The sequence below is a fragment of the Barbus barbus genome, assembly GCF_936440315.1.
Source record: "Barbus barbus genome assembly, chromosome: 35".
NCBI classification, from domain to species: Eukaryota; Metazoa; Chordata; class Actinopteri; order Cypriniformes; family Cyprinidae; genus Barbus; species Barbus barbus.
Genome location: NC_136763.1, coordinates 1,249,098 through 1,269,485, shown reverse-complemented (window position 1 = coordinate 1,269,485; position 20,388 = coordinate 1,249,098). Strand labels below are relative to the sequence as shown.

Here is a 20,388-nt window from a genome sequence, read left to right as displayed (position 1 = left end):
TTTGCTCTCCTCACTTACACAAATGAACTATAATGTCCTGCACCTACTAGTAAAAAAATATAAAAAATTATATAAATTTTTGGTTTGACTGTACATTTGTTATTTATTTATTTTACATATATTTTTAGGACTATTAAGATAGATGTTTTTTTTTTTGCATTATTTGCATCCCAAATTCTCTTTACTGGTTATTAATACGCAGTTTTTACTACATTACTGTAAAAAAATTAAATAAAATGGGGGTTAAATATGTTTAATAGTCATGAATATAACAGAAATCATAATGCATTGACAGAATTGGTGTAGGATTTACTTTTTAATTTGCATAAATTTGCATAATATTTCAGAGATTGATGGTCAATTAAAAAAAATTAATTTTGAAACAGAAAGACTGAAATATTATTATTATTTTATTTTTTCTTGTAAATGTATCTTTGTTTTATTTACAACTTCTCTCTTTTAAAAAAAAATGATTAATTTTCTTTATGCAGAATAATTTCTTATTTTTCTCATTTTTTATAATATTATAATTTTTCTCATTTTTTATTTTTGTGAGATTTACACATTTATACATTAATTTAAAAATATTTTAAAAATGGAAACCATTCTGTCAAATGTATCAGGTGTTGCTGATCATGTCAGAATCAGTCGTTTATTTGGCCTGCTATATCGGTTTATCACTAGTTTCTTCTAATGCATCTGTATAATTTCTTTCAAAAATCATTGGCTAGTTTGACAAAAATCCAGCCGCTCTCTTCAGTCCTCCCCGTCGCTCATCCGTCCTGTCATCCGCTCCTGTGTTCTTCTGTTCCTCCCATCGTCTTTTCTTTTAGGATCCAGCTGCATCTCGCACACAACTACTGTTTCTGTTCTCCTTCTTCATTTTGTTCTTCATCTGCTCATTTCTGTTGCTCTCTTTGCATTTATGCTGGTGCTCTGAGAGGGGTGTGGCTTGTTTGCTCCGCCCCTCTATGAATGGGGTGTGTATAAATCAGGCTCCGCCCCCTTCCTTGCTTCCACTGTAAGAAAGTTCAGATGGATTTTCAGCAATCGCTGCTCACTTTATCAATTTTCACTCTAATTTTTCCTCTCTGATTTTTATTCCAGTGCTTCATTTCTTTGCCATTTCATTCAGACTGATTTATTATCGTGCCAAATCAGAAAACAGTCCACCTTTGACCAGGAAAGCAAAGTTAAACTGAACCCTAAGCCTAGACCAGAGATGCCCAGAGTTGACCTTTGATGACCTTTGAGTTATTTCAGTTAACTAAATAAAAAAAACTATAAAAGCCATTTTTACCACATGAAATAAAATAAATGTTAACTGAAATAATAAAAAAAAATCTCATTTTGTTTATTAACTTGGTGTATTAAAATAAAAAAAAAAACTAATAAAAATGACAAAAACACAATAAAATTACTAAAACTTTAAAATTTACATGAAATCAGAAAATATAAATGTAAAATCTCATTTAAAATATTAACAAAAACTATAACAGTATCTCAATGATACTAAAATTACACTGCCTTTGTTTTATCACAAGTTTTGTTTTAACATTTGTTTTATTTTTTTATTGAAATCTAAAATAATAAAAACGGTTATTTAAATTTTTTTAAGTTGAATTATTTATAATTTATAGTATTAATATAAAATAATTATTTCCATATATCAGTGTTTATTGTCTGTATTTCTCCTGGATTGAGGTAGAAAACCATTGAAATTTTTACTAGATGACAATAAAATCAACATGTCTTCATTTACATTATCTAATTTACATTGTAAATTTAAGTGAGTTTGATAAAAAAAAAAAAATAGTTTAGTTATTTAAAAAATAAAATGTATTTTTATATAATGTAGTAACACAACATTTTTTTTCCTGTATAGCAGTGTTTATTATCTGATTTTCTCCTGGATTAATGTAGAAAACGTTGGAATTCTGATTATATTAATATGCAATAAAATCAGCATATCTTCAATTCTAATTTACATTTTTGTTTGTTTTATTTTTGTAAAATAAGAAAATTTTGAATTCTGAAAATTGCTATTTAAATTTTTGTTTAATAATTTAAAAAAATAAAATAAATGTAATATATTTTAATATAATATGGATGGATATATGCAGCATTTACTTTTGTCTCACCTTCCTTAATGAAGTTTGATTTTTGGCTCTTTGTATTAAAACATTTGGGCATCTAGACGAAGCATAAAAGCAGGAATGCTTCTGTTTATTTTTTTTTTTAAATGTTGAAAAATATAAATATTGGTCGAAGGTGGGCTGGATTTTGCCTTGGTTTCTCAGATGAAGTGTGGTGGTTGTGGTGTGTTTCAGGGCCGAACCGCTGTAAGCTGCAGGACATGTTGGCTAACCTGCGTGAAGCCGAGGATCTGCCGTCCATCCAGCCGCCGGTGGCTCCTCCCGTCCGTCCCAGCCTGCCCCGCCTCAACGAGCATCCGCTGGGACGCACCGACGAGGGTATTTCTGACACACTCACGATTATGCCGAGTTCACACTGCACAATTTTCAAAGTCGTCGGATCATGGTAGCATGCAAGAAGTTCGCTATACAAATGTGACCCTGGGCCACAAAACCAGTCATAAAGGTCAATTTTGTTAAATTGAGATTTATGCATCATCTGAAATAGGGATGCACGGTTATGACAAAAATCATAATTGTCGATTATTCCCTTGAGATTGTAATTGCGATTATTAATAACGATTATTTTGAACAGATTTATACCATTTTTTGAAGCTGCATGCCATATTTTTATATAAAATTTATATAAAAAAAAAGGCTGAAAACACTCTTCCTGAACTTTTATTGCTTTTCTATAGCATTGAGCCTCAAATGTCAACTATACATTTTTAATACAGTTTTAATATATTTATGGTAGGAAATTTACTAAATTCTGATTCTCTCAGATCGCATCTTTGATAATTCACATCGTGTGATTGTCACTGATGCTGCTGTGTGCTGATTTGTGTGTGTGTGTGTGTTTCTGCAGTCGAAGCCCTGACGTTCCCTCCGTCCTCGGGAAAGTCCTTCATCATGGGAACGGACGAGACGCTGGAGAGCGAACTGGGTCTCGGAGAACTGGCCGGACTCACCGTGGCCAACGAGGCCGAGAATCTGTCCTACGACGTGAGTCCAGAGACGACAAAAACATTCTCATTACTGGAAACTAAATGCACATTAACTCAAATAAAATACAATATTTAACAAAAAATCTAAAGTTATATAATTTCAGCTAGTTGCCAAGGCGACATTTCTCATTTTTGTTTAAAGTTGTGGTAAAATAACTAAAACTAAAAAAAAACTATGTAGACATAATAATAAAACAACAACTAAAAACTAATAACAATTAAAAAAAACAGAATATAAAAATAAAATCTTTCAAAATATTAAGAAAAGGTGTTATTTTAGTATCATTGAGATACTATTATAGTTTTTATTAATATTATAATATGTATCGTATAGTATAATGTATTTAAATATCATGATGCATATCAGTTTTTATTTTTATAATTTCCACTTTCATTTGAATTTTAAAGTTTACAGTTTAAAGTACATACATTTAGTTAAAGTTTAAATAAAACAAAAAGTAAAAATGTATATATAAAATAATATATATTTTTTAAACTATCAACAAAATGACAAAAAATATAACCAAAATAAAATGAAAACAGAAATATAAAAATCTTTTTTTTTTAAATATTAAGAAAACATTATTTTGATCTCATTATTATAAGATACTATTATAGTTTTTGTTAATATTTTGAATCAGTTTTTATATTTTTATATTATTAATTTTAGTCCTCTAGCTATTTTTTTTTTATTATATTTCTCATAAATATTAAACATTTGAATTTAAACAATTCAAAAATGAAACATTTATTATAATGTATTTATGGGATTGATTGGGATGTTTTTACTTTGTTAAAAATGTAAAACTTTTATCAGGTTGATCGTGTTTATAATCATAATGAAAGCAGTAAGATGATACATTATTTTATTTTAATTCATGTTTATTTTATTTTCAAGTTTTATGCTTTTAGCTTTAATTTTAGTCAACTATAATAACCGTGGCGCTCGGCCAAATCTATTTAAGAAAAACATTATTAATATTTTAATTAAGTGAATTGTTTGTTGCAGCTGTAATGTGCTGATTTATATATATATATATATATTATAATAAAATGACAGCTGGTATTAATTTGAGTGGAAATGTACTGTATTTGTGAATGTTTCCTGCTTTTCTCAGATCACTAATAATAAAGACGCCCTGCGGAAGACGTGGAACCCCAAGTTCACACTCAGAAACCACTTCGATTCGATCCGCGGTCTTGCGTTTCACCCCATTGAGCCGGTTCTGATCACCGCGTCTGAAGATCACACGCTGAAAATGTGGAACCTGCAGAAAACCGCCCCGGCCAAGAAGTGAGAGGCTCATTATACTCTTAATTATATAGGGTTTTTATTAATGCTTTCATTCTAATTTCAGTTTAATGTTTTGTAATTTTGTTATGTGCTTTTGTAATTTTATTAGTTTTTTAAAAATAAATTAAAGTTAAACATTAAAGGAGTAGTTCACCTTGAGTTGCTGGTCCCCATTGACTTACATAGTAAAGGTCATTGCACACGAAAAAATCGCACGTTAAAAAATAAATACAACCTTGTGACACGTTGTGTCAATCATGACACATGAAATTCGTCCGTCATAAACAATTCAGATCAGGTTCGATTTTCTGCGTTATCGCATCCATAGCAAGCATTTTGATAGGAAAGGATGAGGAATACAAAAAACCGTCAGTGTGCAAGGACCTTCAGGAAAAAAAAACACTATGCAAATCAATAAGGGACCAACATAAGGTGAACTATCCCTTTAATTTTTATATCAGTTTTTTATTAGTTCATTTATTTTTATTTCAGTATTAATTTAGTGTTTTATTAGGTTTTTTAATATTACTATTTAGGTTTAATGTATTTTTTTTATTATTTGTTTTATTTAGGTTTTTTTATATTACCATTTAGGTTTAATATTACTATTATTTACATTTAATTAGTTTTTTTATTTCAGGTTTTTTTATACGTTTTTAAATATTACTATTTAGGTTTCATTTATTTTTATTTCAGCTTTTTTCATGTTTTTAAATTTTTATATATATTTTTTTTTTTTTTACTATTCATACAATACTATTTATGTTTAATTATTGTTTATTTCAGTTTCAGCATTAAGTTAGTAATTATGGCGCCTAAATGAAAAATAGAAACCTTTTCATTGCATCTTTTTATTTCATCTCTATTTCAGAAATGTTGTTATAGTTCTAGTTGTAGTTAAGGATAATAACGGGTCGGTCAGTGTAACCGGTTGTTGTTGTTTCAGGTGCGCCGCTCTGGATGTGGAGCCCATCTACACGTTCAGGGCTCACAGGTACGTGTGGATCACATTCAGATCTTATAGGGTTGGGTATCGAAAACTGGTTCCATTTTAGAACCAGTTCCAAGTTTCTAAGAATCGGATATTCGATAAGATTCCGAATCGATTTAAAACGATTTAAGTGGATTCCCGGTTTGTGTCCGTTCTGTGCATTTCACAGCAGAAAAGGTTGTTCTGGGCTGGAACTGACTTCTTTCATATTTATCGACCAGTATGCGGAAAACTATGTCAGTATATCATCATAAACACAGCCGTTTTTGTCTTAAGTGAACATAAACTGATGAGAAAGAGAACACACATGTACAGTATTTTAATATCTGTGTGCGTTCGGTGTTAAAGAGACAGCAGCCTAATAAATGCACCGCCTGTCATTAACATTAATCAGAGAACAAAAGAAGATCATTCACTGAGCTTGACTGAATAACTTTAATTAATCTATATTTGATTTATGACAAGAAAACCATGCAGTGTTTTTAAAATTTTAATTACAGTTTCTGTACCTGAAATTTGGTTCAGTTGTATTTATTTATGCTGTTGCTAATTGATTTGTTCCTATTTTATTGCTGACTGTTTACTTGTCTTTAACACTTTCATATTTGAAATTTATATTAGTCTAGTGGTTTTAGCTGTGGTATTTCTGTTAAATGTTTGACTGCATTTTTATATATATATATATATATATATTGTGACGAGTTGGCTGCCTCCACCCTTATTATCATCACCACCCCGTCCCGTATTTGCCGCCCTTCACCAGGCTCCCGACGGGAGTGGGTGTGTGAGAGGAGGGGTGCTGAATCAGCCAGGGCTGGCGGCATGTGATGAGGCGCACCTGAAGCGAATAGGGCCTCATCCCCGCCGCTGTTTAAATGCCAAGCGCGCCTTTCCTCAGGAGGCAGGTCTCGTCCCCGTGCATGCACGCTGGTGTCCTCGTGGGTCCAGGAAGGGAGCGTAGAGGGGACTCCCGCACCGCCAGAGACGTGAGCTGCCGGACCCGCAGTCCGGACGAAACCGCACCAGTGAGACGGCCGTCGGGCCAGGATGCCGTGGACCAAGAGGTAGACGAAGCCGCTGGAGAAGCCACAGTCCCTCACGCCCCGGACCACAGAGGGGAGCGCGTGCGACCGCCGGACTCCGCCCCTTACCTGGACCCTTCCTTCCAGAACACTGCCCTCCTTCACAAACCCCGCAGCACGACGAAGACACCAGATGCCCTGTTTATTTTGGACACTTTATCCCCTTTGGACACTTTATTTTATTATTTCTGTTTAATAAAAGACTCTCTGAGGCCTGACACCACACCCACTGTGTCTGTCGTTTGCTCTTCCCGCCACAATATATATATTTTTTTGTCTTATTGGAATTGAAACTAGGAATCGATTAGAATCGGAATCGATAAAATTCAAACGATACCCAACCCTAATAACCAGCCTAATGCGGTCTGTGTCTAATGTTGTTCTGGTCTGGTCTCAGGGGTCCGGTTCTATGTGTGGTGATGAGCTCCAGCGGCGATCAGTGTTTCAGCGGCGGTTTGGACGGGACTATACAGTGCTGGAACACGCCGAACCCCAACATCGATCCGTACGATTCATACGGTACGTCCCTGAGTGTGTGTGTGTGTGTGTGTGTGTGTGTGTGTTACACATTTGTGACCCTGGACCATAAAACCAGTCATAAGGGTAAATTTTTTGAAATTGAGATTTCTACATCATCTGAAAGCTGAATAAATAATCTTTCCATTGATGTATGGTTTGTTATGATCGGACAATATTTGTCTGAGATGCAACTATTTGAAAATCTGGAATCTGAGGGAGCAAAAAAATCTAAATATTGAGAAAATCTCCTTTAAAGTTGTTCAAATGAAGTTCTTAGCAATGCATATTACTAATCAAAAATGAAGTTTTGATATATTTTAGGGCTGCCACTAACGACTACTTTTATTTCGATTAATCTATCGACTAATTTACTGATTAATCGATTAATCTAAACGATTCATTTCCCACAAAAAAAATCTACAATTTTACTTAAGAATATTTTATTAAACGAAAATGAAAGCTAAATTTTTATGAAATCCTTTCTTAAAGCAAAAGTAAAGTGCAACATAGAGAAGCAAGTGTCCATCTCAGTCCAAATCACTGAAATCAGTTCAGTATTATAGTGTAAGAATAACATCTCCACGTGTTCTAGTCTAATACTAATAATATTATAATCAAAAAACAGAGTATTTACCTGAAATATTATTTACCAGAATTTATTTAGGTGAAAAATTTAAATGTGCAGTATTTCTGAAAAAAAATTATAAAAACTTTTTTTTTTTATATAAAATCAATTAATTGGAGATGCTTTTGATTATTAAAATTTTATGGAACCATTCAAATTGAATCCAGAAAATAATGGAAAACAGAATTTGGTACAGATAAAATTAATTAGACAGGCTTTTTGATTAATAAAATTTTATTTAACCATTAAAACAGAGTATAGAAAAATGAAAATGGAAAAAAACTAAATTTGGAAATAAAATGGATTTCTTAGGGCCCTATAATTATAATAATTGTTTTTGTGGTAATAAAAATAGATGTAAGTGAACAATATCTTTTAAAATAACTTAAAATACATATATAATAGCGATGATGCAATAATAATTTGTTCAAATAATGTATCAAAAGCAAGAAATCGTATGGTTTTATTGAACAAAACTGTTAAAATACATAATGTATTATAAACAATAGAGCTAATGTAGATTACGCATCACAACAAAGCCCTGCAGGGGGCGCCGACGGCCTGACGATTGTTTTTACACATTACTGCTCGATCTAATCCATGTTTAATATTGACCAAGCACCATTTAATTCAAATGTCCACTTAATCTTTAATATTTGGCCATTTGTTTAGGACAGAAATGCTATAGCCGCTGTAATTAAATTAATATGTGGACATTAAAACGTGTAACTCAGAGGGAGGGTTTGAGCTTTTATTTTGAAATCGCGATGTATTCTCCTGTGTTTGTGTAGATTTATAAATGATTTACCTTACAAATCTGTTGTGTTCTTAGACGAACGTTATAATAAACCCAAACTCACAACAACATGCAGAGATGGAGTTATTGTTACATTCCAAACACTCCTGACATTGTGACTGTAATCAAGGCTTTGAGCTCTGTATTTCTCGTTGTTTTGATCTGTATTTGGATATATCTTTCCAAACTGCTGAAATATCAGCCATTGGTTGAAGCTATCCATCAACTTGACTATCATTGTAAGTTAATTACCATAGTATTTGGAAGTTTAGGTCATGTACATAAGAATGTTATTAAAGGGTTGCAGATGGGGGGATTGCACAATTCTATAGGGAGTATGCAAATATGGAGACGAAGATGTTTTGTCTATCCTTGAGAGTTAAATTTATAAATGTAAGGACGTGTGAACAGTGTTGGGGGTAACTCATTACAAGTAACGCGAGTTACGTAATCAGATTACTTTTTTCAGTTACTTTTTCAAATAAGTGATATCAGTTACTTTGTTTTCCTATTTATTGACTGACAGCTCTCCTGTCTGCATTTTGAGAGAAATCAGGAGTAAGTGCAGAGGCGTTGTGTGAACATGTTACATAGTTCTAGACTAAATATAAACAGGCATTTACTCATCTGGAAATGAATAAAAACAGTGAAATACAAACTCAGAATATGATCCAAATCTGCAATAATTAAATATGTTAACACAAATCCTTTATGTATTTAATCCCATTTTATTAACCAATATTTTTGCTGCTGACCTTCATGGTTGATCCAGTTCAACCATACTAATAATCCAAAATTACTTTAGGGAAGTTAACATTTGTGCTACTTTTTTTTTTCTTTTATTGCTGAAGAGTGTTGAACTTTTATCTCCTGCGTTCTTCCGTTCAGACTTGAATTGACTTTTCTTTCAGCCTCATTTTACATTTGCTAAAAATATAACTTTTTATTTTAAAAACAAAAAAAGCAAGGCCTATCCAGATTAAAAAATTAACACAAAAGTAACATATTACTTTCCATAAAAAGTAACTAAGTAACGTAATTAGTTACTTTTTTAGGGAGTAGTGCAATATTGTAATGCAATACTTTTAAAAGCATCTTTCCCCAACACTGCTTGTGAATGTATGTTAGCCATGAATCAGAATTAGCTTTATTTGCCAAGTGTGCACAGAGGAATTTGTTGTGGTTTTTAAGGTGCTCTTGGTACATACATGCATACATGCATATCTGACTTGAGAACAGAAAAACATTTAAATAGACTTAACAATAAATAATAATAATAATGTGCATGAATCTGGAACAGAAGATTTATGTAAAGATTTGTGCATTTTCTCTATATACAGCTGTATAAATAAAGAGATATTCATATGTATTTACATAATACTTGAGAAAGAGGCAATAATTAGAGGTGGAGAATGAATTACAGAACTCAGGTAATGATTCCTGTGTTATTCTTCCCAAGGTATTTGGATTCCGTTTTTGTTGATTGTCTTGTGGATCCAAGTAAAAGAATAAAATGTGTCTCTGTCTGTAATAGAGCCGTCGGTGCTGCGGGGGGCGCTGTCTGGACACACAGATGCGGTTTGGGGTTTGGTCTACAGCTCGGCTCATCACAGACTGCTGTCCTGCTCCGGCGACGGGACGGTGAGGCTGTGGAGCGCAGCAGACACCACGCCTGCCATCGCTGTCTTCAACGAGGACAAAGGTACTAAACACACACCTCAAAACAACTAAACACACACGTCAGTTTGCAAGACATTTGTTGCATTTTATTCAGTGCTGTCAATCGATTAAAACATTTTAATGAATTAATTGCACATTTTTTCTGAAGTTAATCGCGATTAATCTCACCTATCATTAACGTTTTTTTATAAAACGTATTATTCCGGTCCTTGATTCTGATTGGTTGAGCCGTGTTCGAAGCTGTTGTAAATTACAAAGTAACACAATCTTTGTTTACATCTGTGTGTTGCTCGGCAACCACTTTATTGCAACCACAACTGTTTTGGAGGAACTACATTGTTTGGCGGAAGAATAATGTTTTTATTAATATCATTACATTTTATTTGCTTTGTTTTATTCTGTGAAACCTTGCTACACATATGGAATAACCCTTTTATAAAAGCAATAAGTTTATGAATTGTTGTTTGTTTGTTTTTTTTGTCTTTGATTGGTGATGATGTTGAGATGACCTTAGCAGTGAATTTTGTGAAAGCACAGACTCATGAATGAGTTGTTTTCTGTGTGGTTCAGAGCTGGGCGTCCCGTCGTCGGTGGATCTGGTGTGCAGTGATCCAGCTCACATGGTCACGTCCTTCACTAACGGCAGGATGGGCATCTTCAACATGGAAACCCGACAACTGGTGCTGGAGCTGGAGTCGCAAGCGGCCGGAAAACCCGGTACGCCAGAACCAGTTTCTGAGATTTTAGCCACAGGATTCGGTGAAAACAGAAACGTTTCTTGAAACTTGTCTTGTCACACAGTGTCATCATCCCTTTTAGTTTATTGCTACTTGACATAAAAAAACCTATCCAGAAATCTCAATAAATGGAATCATAATAGTCTAATCATCAATGAATGGAAAAGTCCCATGATGCTCTCTGACGTTGATATGTTTGATGTTCAGATGATCCGTGTCAGATTAATAAAGTTCTCAGTCACCCGACGCTCCCCATCACCATCACAGCACAGGAGGACCGACACATCCGATTCTACGACAACAACACAGGTGACGCACAGAAATCAGCATCCAACAAGATTAAACCGCTTTACTTCATTATTGTTATTATTTTGATTTGTATGTTATTTTTTTATGTATATGTTGCTGTTTCTTCTCAGGCAAGTTGATTCACTCTATGGTTGCTCATCTGGATGCTGTCACCAGTCTTGCGGTGGATCCCAACGGTCTCTATCTGATGTCTGGTAGTAAGTACTCAAGAACATGTCACGTCATGAAAACACTTGTAATGGTGTTCTTTTATCAGGTAAAGACATCAGTTTGGCCTGTTACTCAGATTTTGCTGTGCGTATAAGACCTGTATTGTTCAGTGTATTGTTCATATTTATATTGTTCATGGTTTGACGTCACAACTTGATGGAAAACTTTGTGATTTTCTTTTATTTTTGGTATTTTTATTATAATAATTAGGGCTGTGTTTATTTAGTGCATTCATTTGATGTGATTAATTATTGAAATAATGTGTTAAAATTATTAATGCATTTAAAATAGCCACCCCATGTTTTTTAATGAATCGAGTGATTCGGTGAGTCATTCATAAATGCAGTCACTTGCCTAGTTTCTGAATGAATCCATGTTTTTTAACGAATCGAGTCAATTATTCAGTGACTCGTTCATAAATGCAGTGACTTCCTTTGTTTCTGAACAAATCTAAGTTTTTGAATGAATCGAGTGAGTCATTCACAAAGACTGTCACTGGCTTCGGTTCTGTATGAATCTATGTTTTTGAACGAGTCGAGTGAGTCAATTATTCAGTGAGTCATTTATAACTGCAGTCACTTCGTTTCTGAACAAATCTGTTTTTGAATGAATTGAGTTAGTCAGTGATTCAATGACATATTCATAAAGACAGTCACTGGCTTCGGTTCTGTATGAATCTATGTTTTTGAACGAGTCGAGTGAGTCAATTATTCAGTGAGTCATTTATAACTGCAGTCACTTCGTTTCTGAACAAATCTGTTTTTGAATGAATTGAGTTAGTCAGTGATTCAATGACATTCATAAAGACAGTCACTGGCTTCGGTTCTGAATAAATCAGCCATTTGAACAAATTGAGTGAGTCAATAATTCAATGACTCATTCATAACTGCAATCACTTGCTTAGTTTCTGAACGAATCTACGTTTTTGAACGGATTGGCTGAGTTGATGATTCATTGACTCATATATAAAGACAGTCACTGGCTTATGGATCAGCTGTTTGAACGAATTGAGTGAGCCAATGATTCAGTGACTCATTCACCAAGAGGGTAACTTGCTTTGTTTCTGGATAAATCAGGCATTTAAACGAACTGAGCGAGTCAGTGATTCAATGACACATTCAAAAACACAGTCACTTCGTTTCTGAATGAATCTGTGTTTTTGAACGAATTGAGTGAGTCAGTGATTCAGTGAGTCATTCATAAATGCAGTCACTTGCTTCATTTCTGAATGAATCAGCTGTGTGAACAAATCCGTTGAATGAGTCGCTCAGTGATTCACTCATTATCACAGTGACTTGACTCCACATACAGGCGGTTCATAGTTCAATATTCATTCAAAAAAACAAACATTAATACCCATTTATGTGTTGAATCAAAATATTTCTTTCTAAAGCTACTTTTTTTGTAATGTCTATTCAATAACACTAAGCTGATGTTGATTGTGTCTCAGGTCACGACTGCTCGGTGCGTCTGTGGAACATGGAGAGCAAGACGTGCATCCAGGAGTTCACGGCTCACAGGAAGAAGTTCGACGAGTCCATCAACGACGTGGCGTTCCACCCCACCAAGTGCTACATCGGCAGCGCTGGAGCCGACGCCCTCGCCAAAGTCTTCGTATGACCTTTGACCAAAACGGCTTCCACAAACTGATGCACGTTGAGGCCTGAACTCGCAGGGACCGCTCTGATGAGCCGGGCAGGCCTGGGTGCTCGAGGGGAGGTCAACAAACACGGAGGAACGCCAGAGGAAACACCTCCTCCGTTCAGCCTCGCAGGAAGTTGGGAGCTTCCCACACTTCTATAGTTTTAGTTCTCCTCTCTGGTTTTCCCGTCTTGCGTTCGCTCCTTTTTAACGACGTGCCTTTTGCTTCAAACAGTCTCGAGAAACGCGGATTCACTTCGAGGGAAAACGAACCCTGTCCATGTTTTAAACTCATCAAATGCGTCAAATTATTCTCACAAAATCTCGATGGGATGCACGTGAAATTAAATGCATTGAATTAAAAGACTCAAATTTAATGCATCTCGTCTGGCAGACGATGAATTCAAATTGTACATAATATAACATAAAAATAACTTGCAGTACTAAATTTCTCAATGTTTGTGTCCAAATATAAATCCATCATCGTCCGACTCATTTCGCCCCAAAATCAAGAAAATAAAGCCTGTTTGAATCTTTTTTTTTGCATTGTGGCATTGTTTAGAAAATGTCAATGTTAAACAAACTATTAGGTCTAAAAACTTTCTTTATAATTTCTGTGATTTTGTGGTGAAATACGTCCTGGATGATGTTCTTGAGATTCAAGCGTCAACTCTTAAACACTCCAAAGCCGTTCCCCATCAGGACGTACGTCTCGATTTAGTGCTGCGTTAAATATTTCAGCTGTTATTTTACGCATTACTGCAGTTTCTCCTGAGGGTTTGCAGTCGATCTGGTAAAACTCGCCTGTTCTGTGAAATCATGTCAACATTGTGATGTACCAACAAACATGGAGACAAAAGTTTAGATTTAGAGCCGTTACTGAATATTCGTTGAACTTAGTCAAAGTGATAATGCGCAGAAGTCTTATAATAGTTTGAATGTGTTGCCGTTTTTGACAAGCTGTACTCAAAGTACAATGATTCGGAAGTCTATATTCGTCTGAAATCTGTTGTGATGTTTATTTATTTTTTGCCTTTTTTTTTTTATTACTTGTTTTGCCTGAAATGCCAAATGCATTAGGATTTAGCTTCAGGAAGGGACGAGCGGGTACATAAACACCTTCATCTGGTTCCTCTGACGTCAGTATCGCTCACTCATCCTCACCTTCTCTACCTGCACAGGTGGTGGTTTGTGTATTAGCTGAAAATGATTTGAAATCTATTTTATATGTCATAGTTTGAAGCGGATACTAGTGTTTTTTATCATTGTATGACTGGTGGCCGAGGTTGCGAACAGATCGTAACCCGAGTTTCCTGCAGGTTGAGGTTTTTTATTTGAAACTCTTCTGGTTTATTTGAATTTGTCTGTGATTACTTGAACTATCTGGGCGTGTGTGTGTGGGTCTGTGTGTTTTTAACTGCTAGGGTAGAGATTTTCTGCTTTTATCGGGAATTGTTTGCCTTTAAATGATGACATGAGCACTACAGGACGAGCAGAGTGTTTGTGCGTTTCCTTCAGGTCTGTGAAAAGTGACGCGAGTTTGCTACTCTACCAAATGATGATAAAGGACTAGTTTAGACGAACATGAAATCCATCACTGTTTACTCACCTTCATGCATCTGCAAACCTATGGAAACTTGTTTCTGACACAGGATAAAGAAATGTCGGTAAAAAAATTACTTATTTTTCTCAGAATTATGGGTTTGTATCTTACAATTGTTTTTTTTCCCTGCCACAAATTTAAAAAGTGGTGACTTTTTTTTTCCCCCTTAAAATTCAGTTTACATTTCGCAATTTTTTTTGCTACAGAATTTTTTTTTTTTAAATCTTAAAAGATAAACACATATTTTTATCTCATAATTTGGACCTTTAGAATTGTAAGATCTAAAATCGTGAGATATAAAGTCACAATTACCTTTTTTTTTTTATTCTGTGTTAGAAGTTACAAAAATTTAATTTCAAGATGTAAACTCAAAATTTGGGAGTAAAAAAAAAGAATTGTGCGATTAAAAAGTCACAAGGGCCTTTTTTAATTTATTTGTAATTCTATGGGCAAAAAAAACAGAATTGCAAGATGTAAAATCAAAATTATGACCATCGGAATACAAGGAAAATTTTGATTATTGAGTTTATTTCTTGCGATTTAGAGTTTATATCTTTTAATTCTGACTTTGTTCTCAGACTTGCGAGTTTATAAACGAATTGCATGATAATAAAAAGTGGCAATTACCTTTTTTAATTTTTTTATCCAACTGCAAAAACGGCTTTCCATAGAAACCCATGTGACACAACGATGCTCTTTTACATGTTAAGGTGTGGAAAACAAGCTGCCTCACATTTACCACTGGATTTCATGGAGATATAAAAACCGGATCTGATCGACATGATGATGATTAAACAGTTCTTTTTTTCAGTTTTGCATTCTATTCCTTTAAATCCGAAGCGCGTTTGACATTAAGCTCGTGCACAGAGCGCTGGTTTTGAGACGTTGCTAGGGAACCGTGTGCGTGCGCGTCCGTGTTTTCGTACTAGTAAATATATTTTCTGATTTCGTTCATTTTGGTGCGTATTAATTTTAGATATATTAGAAAGAATCTCAATATGTATAGTTTTAAAGTATTGATCAACAATCTATTTATGAACCAGAATACAGTGTATATTAACCTGCGAAGCTAACTGAAGATTAACCAATATTTGTGATACTAGTCATGCGGGAGAGTTTAGTTAGCGCCACCTGCTGGTCAGAGATGGGAACTGTACAGCTGACTCGGCTACTGAAGATACTAAAGTGCTATTGATTATTTGGTTACTGATCGATTGACGTGCTTACCGGAAACATCAGAGTATTTGAAGGGATTCGATTGGACGATCACGTGATGACGTCACGACGGGACGCGCCTGTATAGAGCTGTCACTGAACTTTTAACCCTTTGGTTGTATAGAAAGAGTTTGGAAAGATCGTGTTAATAAATGCTATACTCCTCTTGTACATATTTTATTATTGATATTACTGTTTATTCTTGATTTCTCGTTGTATTCTCTCTTTTATTTTTTTTTTCCTCAGATGGACATTTATCAATATAATACAATAATAAAAGAATATGTTGTATTTCATATGCGTTTGGGTGTTTGTGAGTTTTTACGTTTACAGGCTCCTGCGCTGATGGAAAACTGGCCTTTTGGTGAATGGTGAACAGGCATTTTCTTCATGCACTGAACTCATTTGTAAGTGTAGTATGTGTGTAAATGATATTTAATGATTTAAAATGTGAGCTGGGGACCTCTGATTGAGTTGACACGGAATAACCTATTATTAAAATGAGCCATTTTTAATGCTGGGTCATTGAGTGTCAAACCAGCTAGAGGTCCCCGGTTCATTTTTGGTTTTGCTAATATTTTTTCTGAAGAAAGATAAACATGTAGAGTGATGAAAGCAGAAATATTAAATGTTGCAGATGTATATTTACTGAGTAATGCACTATTTTGTAGAGGGGGGTCAAAATGGCCATTTCCACCTGAGATTCTGAGCCAGATTACAGGAGGGTAAATATGACTTCAGAAAGATGACTGCATCATCATAATGTATTTTTACAGAGATTGGTTGGTCTTTTAGTAAAATCTGTTCACTTTAGCAATCTGTGCTGCATTATGTGCCAATGATGACCGTTCAAAAATAGGAAAAAGAGCACTTTTCAAGTTTTTCTCCAAAGTTTGCATGCCTGTAACTCAAGACGTATTAGTTATCTTAATGCACTTTTAGATTTTGCATCTTAACAAACCTTTCTTTTGGCATCATAAACATGTTCATTAGAAGGGGGTAACCCAATACTTTTGGCAATATAGTGTATTTTAATGAGATATTTGAGTATTTAAGATGAAGATTAGTAATTAATGCTCTCTTATTGGCCTGTTTAGACAAGCCCTCCATAAAACGAACAAAAACCCTGCAAACTAATTAACAGACATTTCATATTTGGTATTAGATGCTAATTTAATTGCATATATAATACTTTAAATAACATTTGCAATTGGTTCGTAAAAGGTGTTTTTATGCACGTCTGGCTTGATTTTTGTTTTGAGCAGCAGGTGTCACGAGCGCTTCGAACCAGTGAATCATTTTGCAAAGCAATTGATTCAAAGCTTCGAACAGGTTCGGTTCGGTTCGGTTCGTCCTGAGATCCACATGTGAAGTTCAGTTTGGCCACCAGATGGGACTGCAGACTCATTTAAAACACAGGCGATTAAACGATATTATACATGATTGGAACTGCTAAACTTAACTAAAAGCAGTCATTGCCAGACATATTAATTTCTCTATTTATATAAATACTTTTATTGCATTCAATTCTTTAGGCTATTCCTTTTTCCCTACTACTAGTAATAATAATATATTTTATTTGTTTTATTTCTTATGTTTTATATCTTATCTCTTCTACGAGCATATACATAATGCATATTTATTGATTTAGTTATTTTGATGATATAATAATATACTAATAGTAATTATTTTTCTTTTTAAATCTTTTTTTTAAACAATTGATAGATCAGCAGTTAAAACATTAGCCTCTCATCAACCTTAAATTAATTTGTTAGTTTGTTGTCACTCTGAATGAGATCAACTTTGTAACACAATACCATCTAAAAGTTTGGGGTCAGTCATTTCTTTCTTTCTTTTTTACAACTTTTTCTTTTTTTTACAACTTTTTATTGAATTTTCCTAAAACAGCAGTAACAAACAAAAAAAGTAATTTCTTTTTTTTTATATATATATATATATATATATATATATATATATATATATTATATTCTTCAAGGCTGCATTAAATTGATCAAAAGTGTCAGTAAATACATTTATAATGTTACAAAAGATTTCTATTTCAAATAAATGCTGTTCTTTTGAACTTTGTTCATCTGTGAATCCTGAAAAATAAAATGTATCAGTTTCCACAGAAATATTCATCTGTGTTCAACATTGATAATAATCAGAAATGTTTGTTGATAGTAAATCAGTATATTATTATGATTTCTGAAGATCATGTGACACTGAAGACTGCAGTAATGATGCTGAAAATACAGCTGCAGATCACAGAAATAAATTACAGTTTAACATAGAAAACAGATATTTTACATTGTAATAATATTTCACAATTTGTAATGTATTTTGATCAAATAAATGCAGTCTTGTTGAGCAGAAGAGGAGACTTCTTTCAGAAACATAAACAGCTTGCCAAATGGTTTTGTATATGATATGAAGGTCACTGGTTTCTCTCTGAGATGGGATTTAGGCTGTTGCTGTAGTTTTTGGGTTGTTTTAGGTTCATAGCTGTAACATGATGCTTCTTCCTCAAGCGGTGACTTCTGCAGCATCCAGATGAATCCATTCTGATGCTTTCCTTCAGTCTGTAATGACTCTCAGACGCCGTTTCTTCTGATGAGCAGTGCTGAGGAGTAACTAGTTACATGTAACACAGTTACGTCATTTAATTACTAAATAAATCAAATCAGTTACAGGTACTGAGAAAAAAAAAAAAGTGTAATTAAATTTCAGTTACTTAGGAAAATTTGATAACCGTTTTATTCCCTATTTGGGTTCATGTATATGCTATATATACTGTATTTCTTAAATTAACAGTTTTTTCCCAAAGCATTGTTAGATGCCAGAGTTTCCTCTCATAGTTATGCAAAGATTTGATTTCAAAAACAGTATCACAGCTATTTAATGATTTCTTGTTCTGTGTTAATTCAAGGGAAGGACAGTAATTAATGTTGAGTTCTACTGTAAAGTTAACCCTGCCTGCTTTACATGTTTCTAAATGATTAACAGTTGAAAACATTCATTAGGAATTTAGAAAAGTAATCAAATGTAATCAGTTACATTAATAAAGTAAATTAAATGATTACTTTGCTTATTAAATTTTCAATACGATAACGTGTGTGTGTCTGTGTGTGTGTGTGTGTGTGTGTGTCTGTGTGTCTGTGTGTGTGTGTGTGTGTGTGTGTGTGTGTGTGTGTGTGTGTGTCTGTGTCTCTGTCTGTATCTCTGTCTGTGTCTCTGTCTGTGTGTCTGTGTGTGTCTCTGTCTGTGTCTCTGTCTGTGTCTGTGTGTGTCTCTGTCTGTGTCTCTGTGTGTGTCTCTGTCTGTGTCTCTGTCTGTGTCTGTGTGTGTCTCTGTCTGTGTCTCTGTCTGTGTCTCTGTCTGTGTCTCTGTCTGTGTCTCTGTCTGTGTCTCTGTCTCTGTCTCTGTGTGTGTGTGTGTGTGTGTGTCTGTGTCTCTGTCTGTGTCTCTGTCTCTGTGTCTGTGTCTGTGTCTGTGTCTCTGTCTCTGTCTCTGTGTCTGTGTCTCTGTCTCTGTGTCTGTGTCTGTGTCTCTGTGTCTGTGTCTCTGTGTCTGTGTCTGTGTCTGTGTCTGTGTCTCTGTCTCTGTGTCTGTGTCTGTGTCTGTCTCTGTGTCTCTGTCTCTGTCTCTGTCTCTGTCTCTGTGTCTGTGTCTCTGTCTCTGTCTCTGTCTCTGTGTCTGTGTCTGTGTCTGTGTCTGTGTCTGTGTCTCTGTCTCTGTCTCTGTCTCTGTCTCTGTGTCTCTGTCTCTGTCTCTGTCTCTGTCTCTGTCTCTGTCTCTGTCTCTGTGTCTGTGTCTCTGTCTCTGTCTCTGTCTCTGTCTCTGTCTCTGTCTCTGTCTCTGTCTCTGTGTCTGTGTCTGTGTCTGTGTCTGTGTCTGTGTCTGTGTCTGTGTCTGTGTCTGTGTCTGTGTCTCTGTCTCTGTCTCTGTCTCTGTCTCTGTCTCTGTCTCTGTCTCTGTGTGTGTGTTTCAGATGTATTCCTGTGTTGATGTGTTTTATATAAGCAGGCCGAATCAATGCAGGTGAGAGTCTGCGGCTCAGAATAAAATCAATGAGTCACAGCGACTGAAAGCTTATTTCACAGTTTAATGTAATGAAGGGCAGAGCCACAAACACAACAGACATGAAATATCACATCACCATTATGAGTCTCCAGACATCATTACAGTCTCAATCATCTGCTTTCCTCATCACTTTCTCTCAATCTGAAGCTCCTGCTTGTGCCGTGACTCCTGGTTTTATTCTGATCACGTCAGGGATTGATTGCTTTAATTAAATGCAAACATAATACATGCAGCCTTTAATATTCAGCCTTAATGTTATCCACCTTATTTTGAAATGCATGAGCTGTTTTCTGTACATGTGCCAGACTTCAGATTCATTAGCAAATAACTACAAGAATATCAAAATGCAATCATCTATTGGGCAACGAAGCAGTGTGTTTATAATTACTACAATACATTTAAATAATATGATAACTAATAGCCAGTTTGCAGTATTAAGTGGCATAACAGAATTTTTTGTA

The 20,388-nt window shown here is 34.7% G+C and overlaps 1 protein-coding gene across 2 annotated transcripts in view; it reads left to right on the top strand.

Annotated features, from left to right (window-relative positions):
* The window catches only part of LOC306855206 (striatin-like), a 62,092-nt gene extending 45,947 nt beyond the window's left edge, over positions 1-16,145 (top strand). For both annotated transcript variants that reach the window (XM_079393701.1, XM_079393700.1), the window contains 10 exons: positions 2,331-2,474; positions 3,004-3,140; positions 4,261-4,436; positions 5,383-5,430; positions 6,907-7,028; positions 9,984-10,151; positions 10,700-10,846; positions 11,074-11,175; positions 11,286-11,372; positions 12,836-16,145. In XM_079393701.1, the coding sequence (XP_079249827.1) occupies positions 2,331-2,474; positions 3,004-3,140; positions 4,261-4,436; positions 5,383-5,430; positions 6,907-7,028; positions 9,984-10,151; positions 10,700-10,846; positions 11,074-11,175; positions 11,286-11,372; positions 12,836-13,005 (1,301 nt within the window). In that variant the 3' untranslated portion in view covers positions 13,006-16,145. The remainder of the gene's footprint in view (positions 1-2,330; positions 2,475-3,003; positions 3,141-4,260; positions 4,437-5,382; positions 5,431-6,906; positions 7,029-9,983; positions 10,152-10,699; positions 10,847-11,073; positions 11,176-11,285; positions 11,373-12,835) is intronic.
* The last annotated feature ends 4,243 nt before the right edge of the window (positions 16,146-20,388 follow it).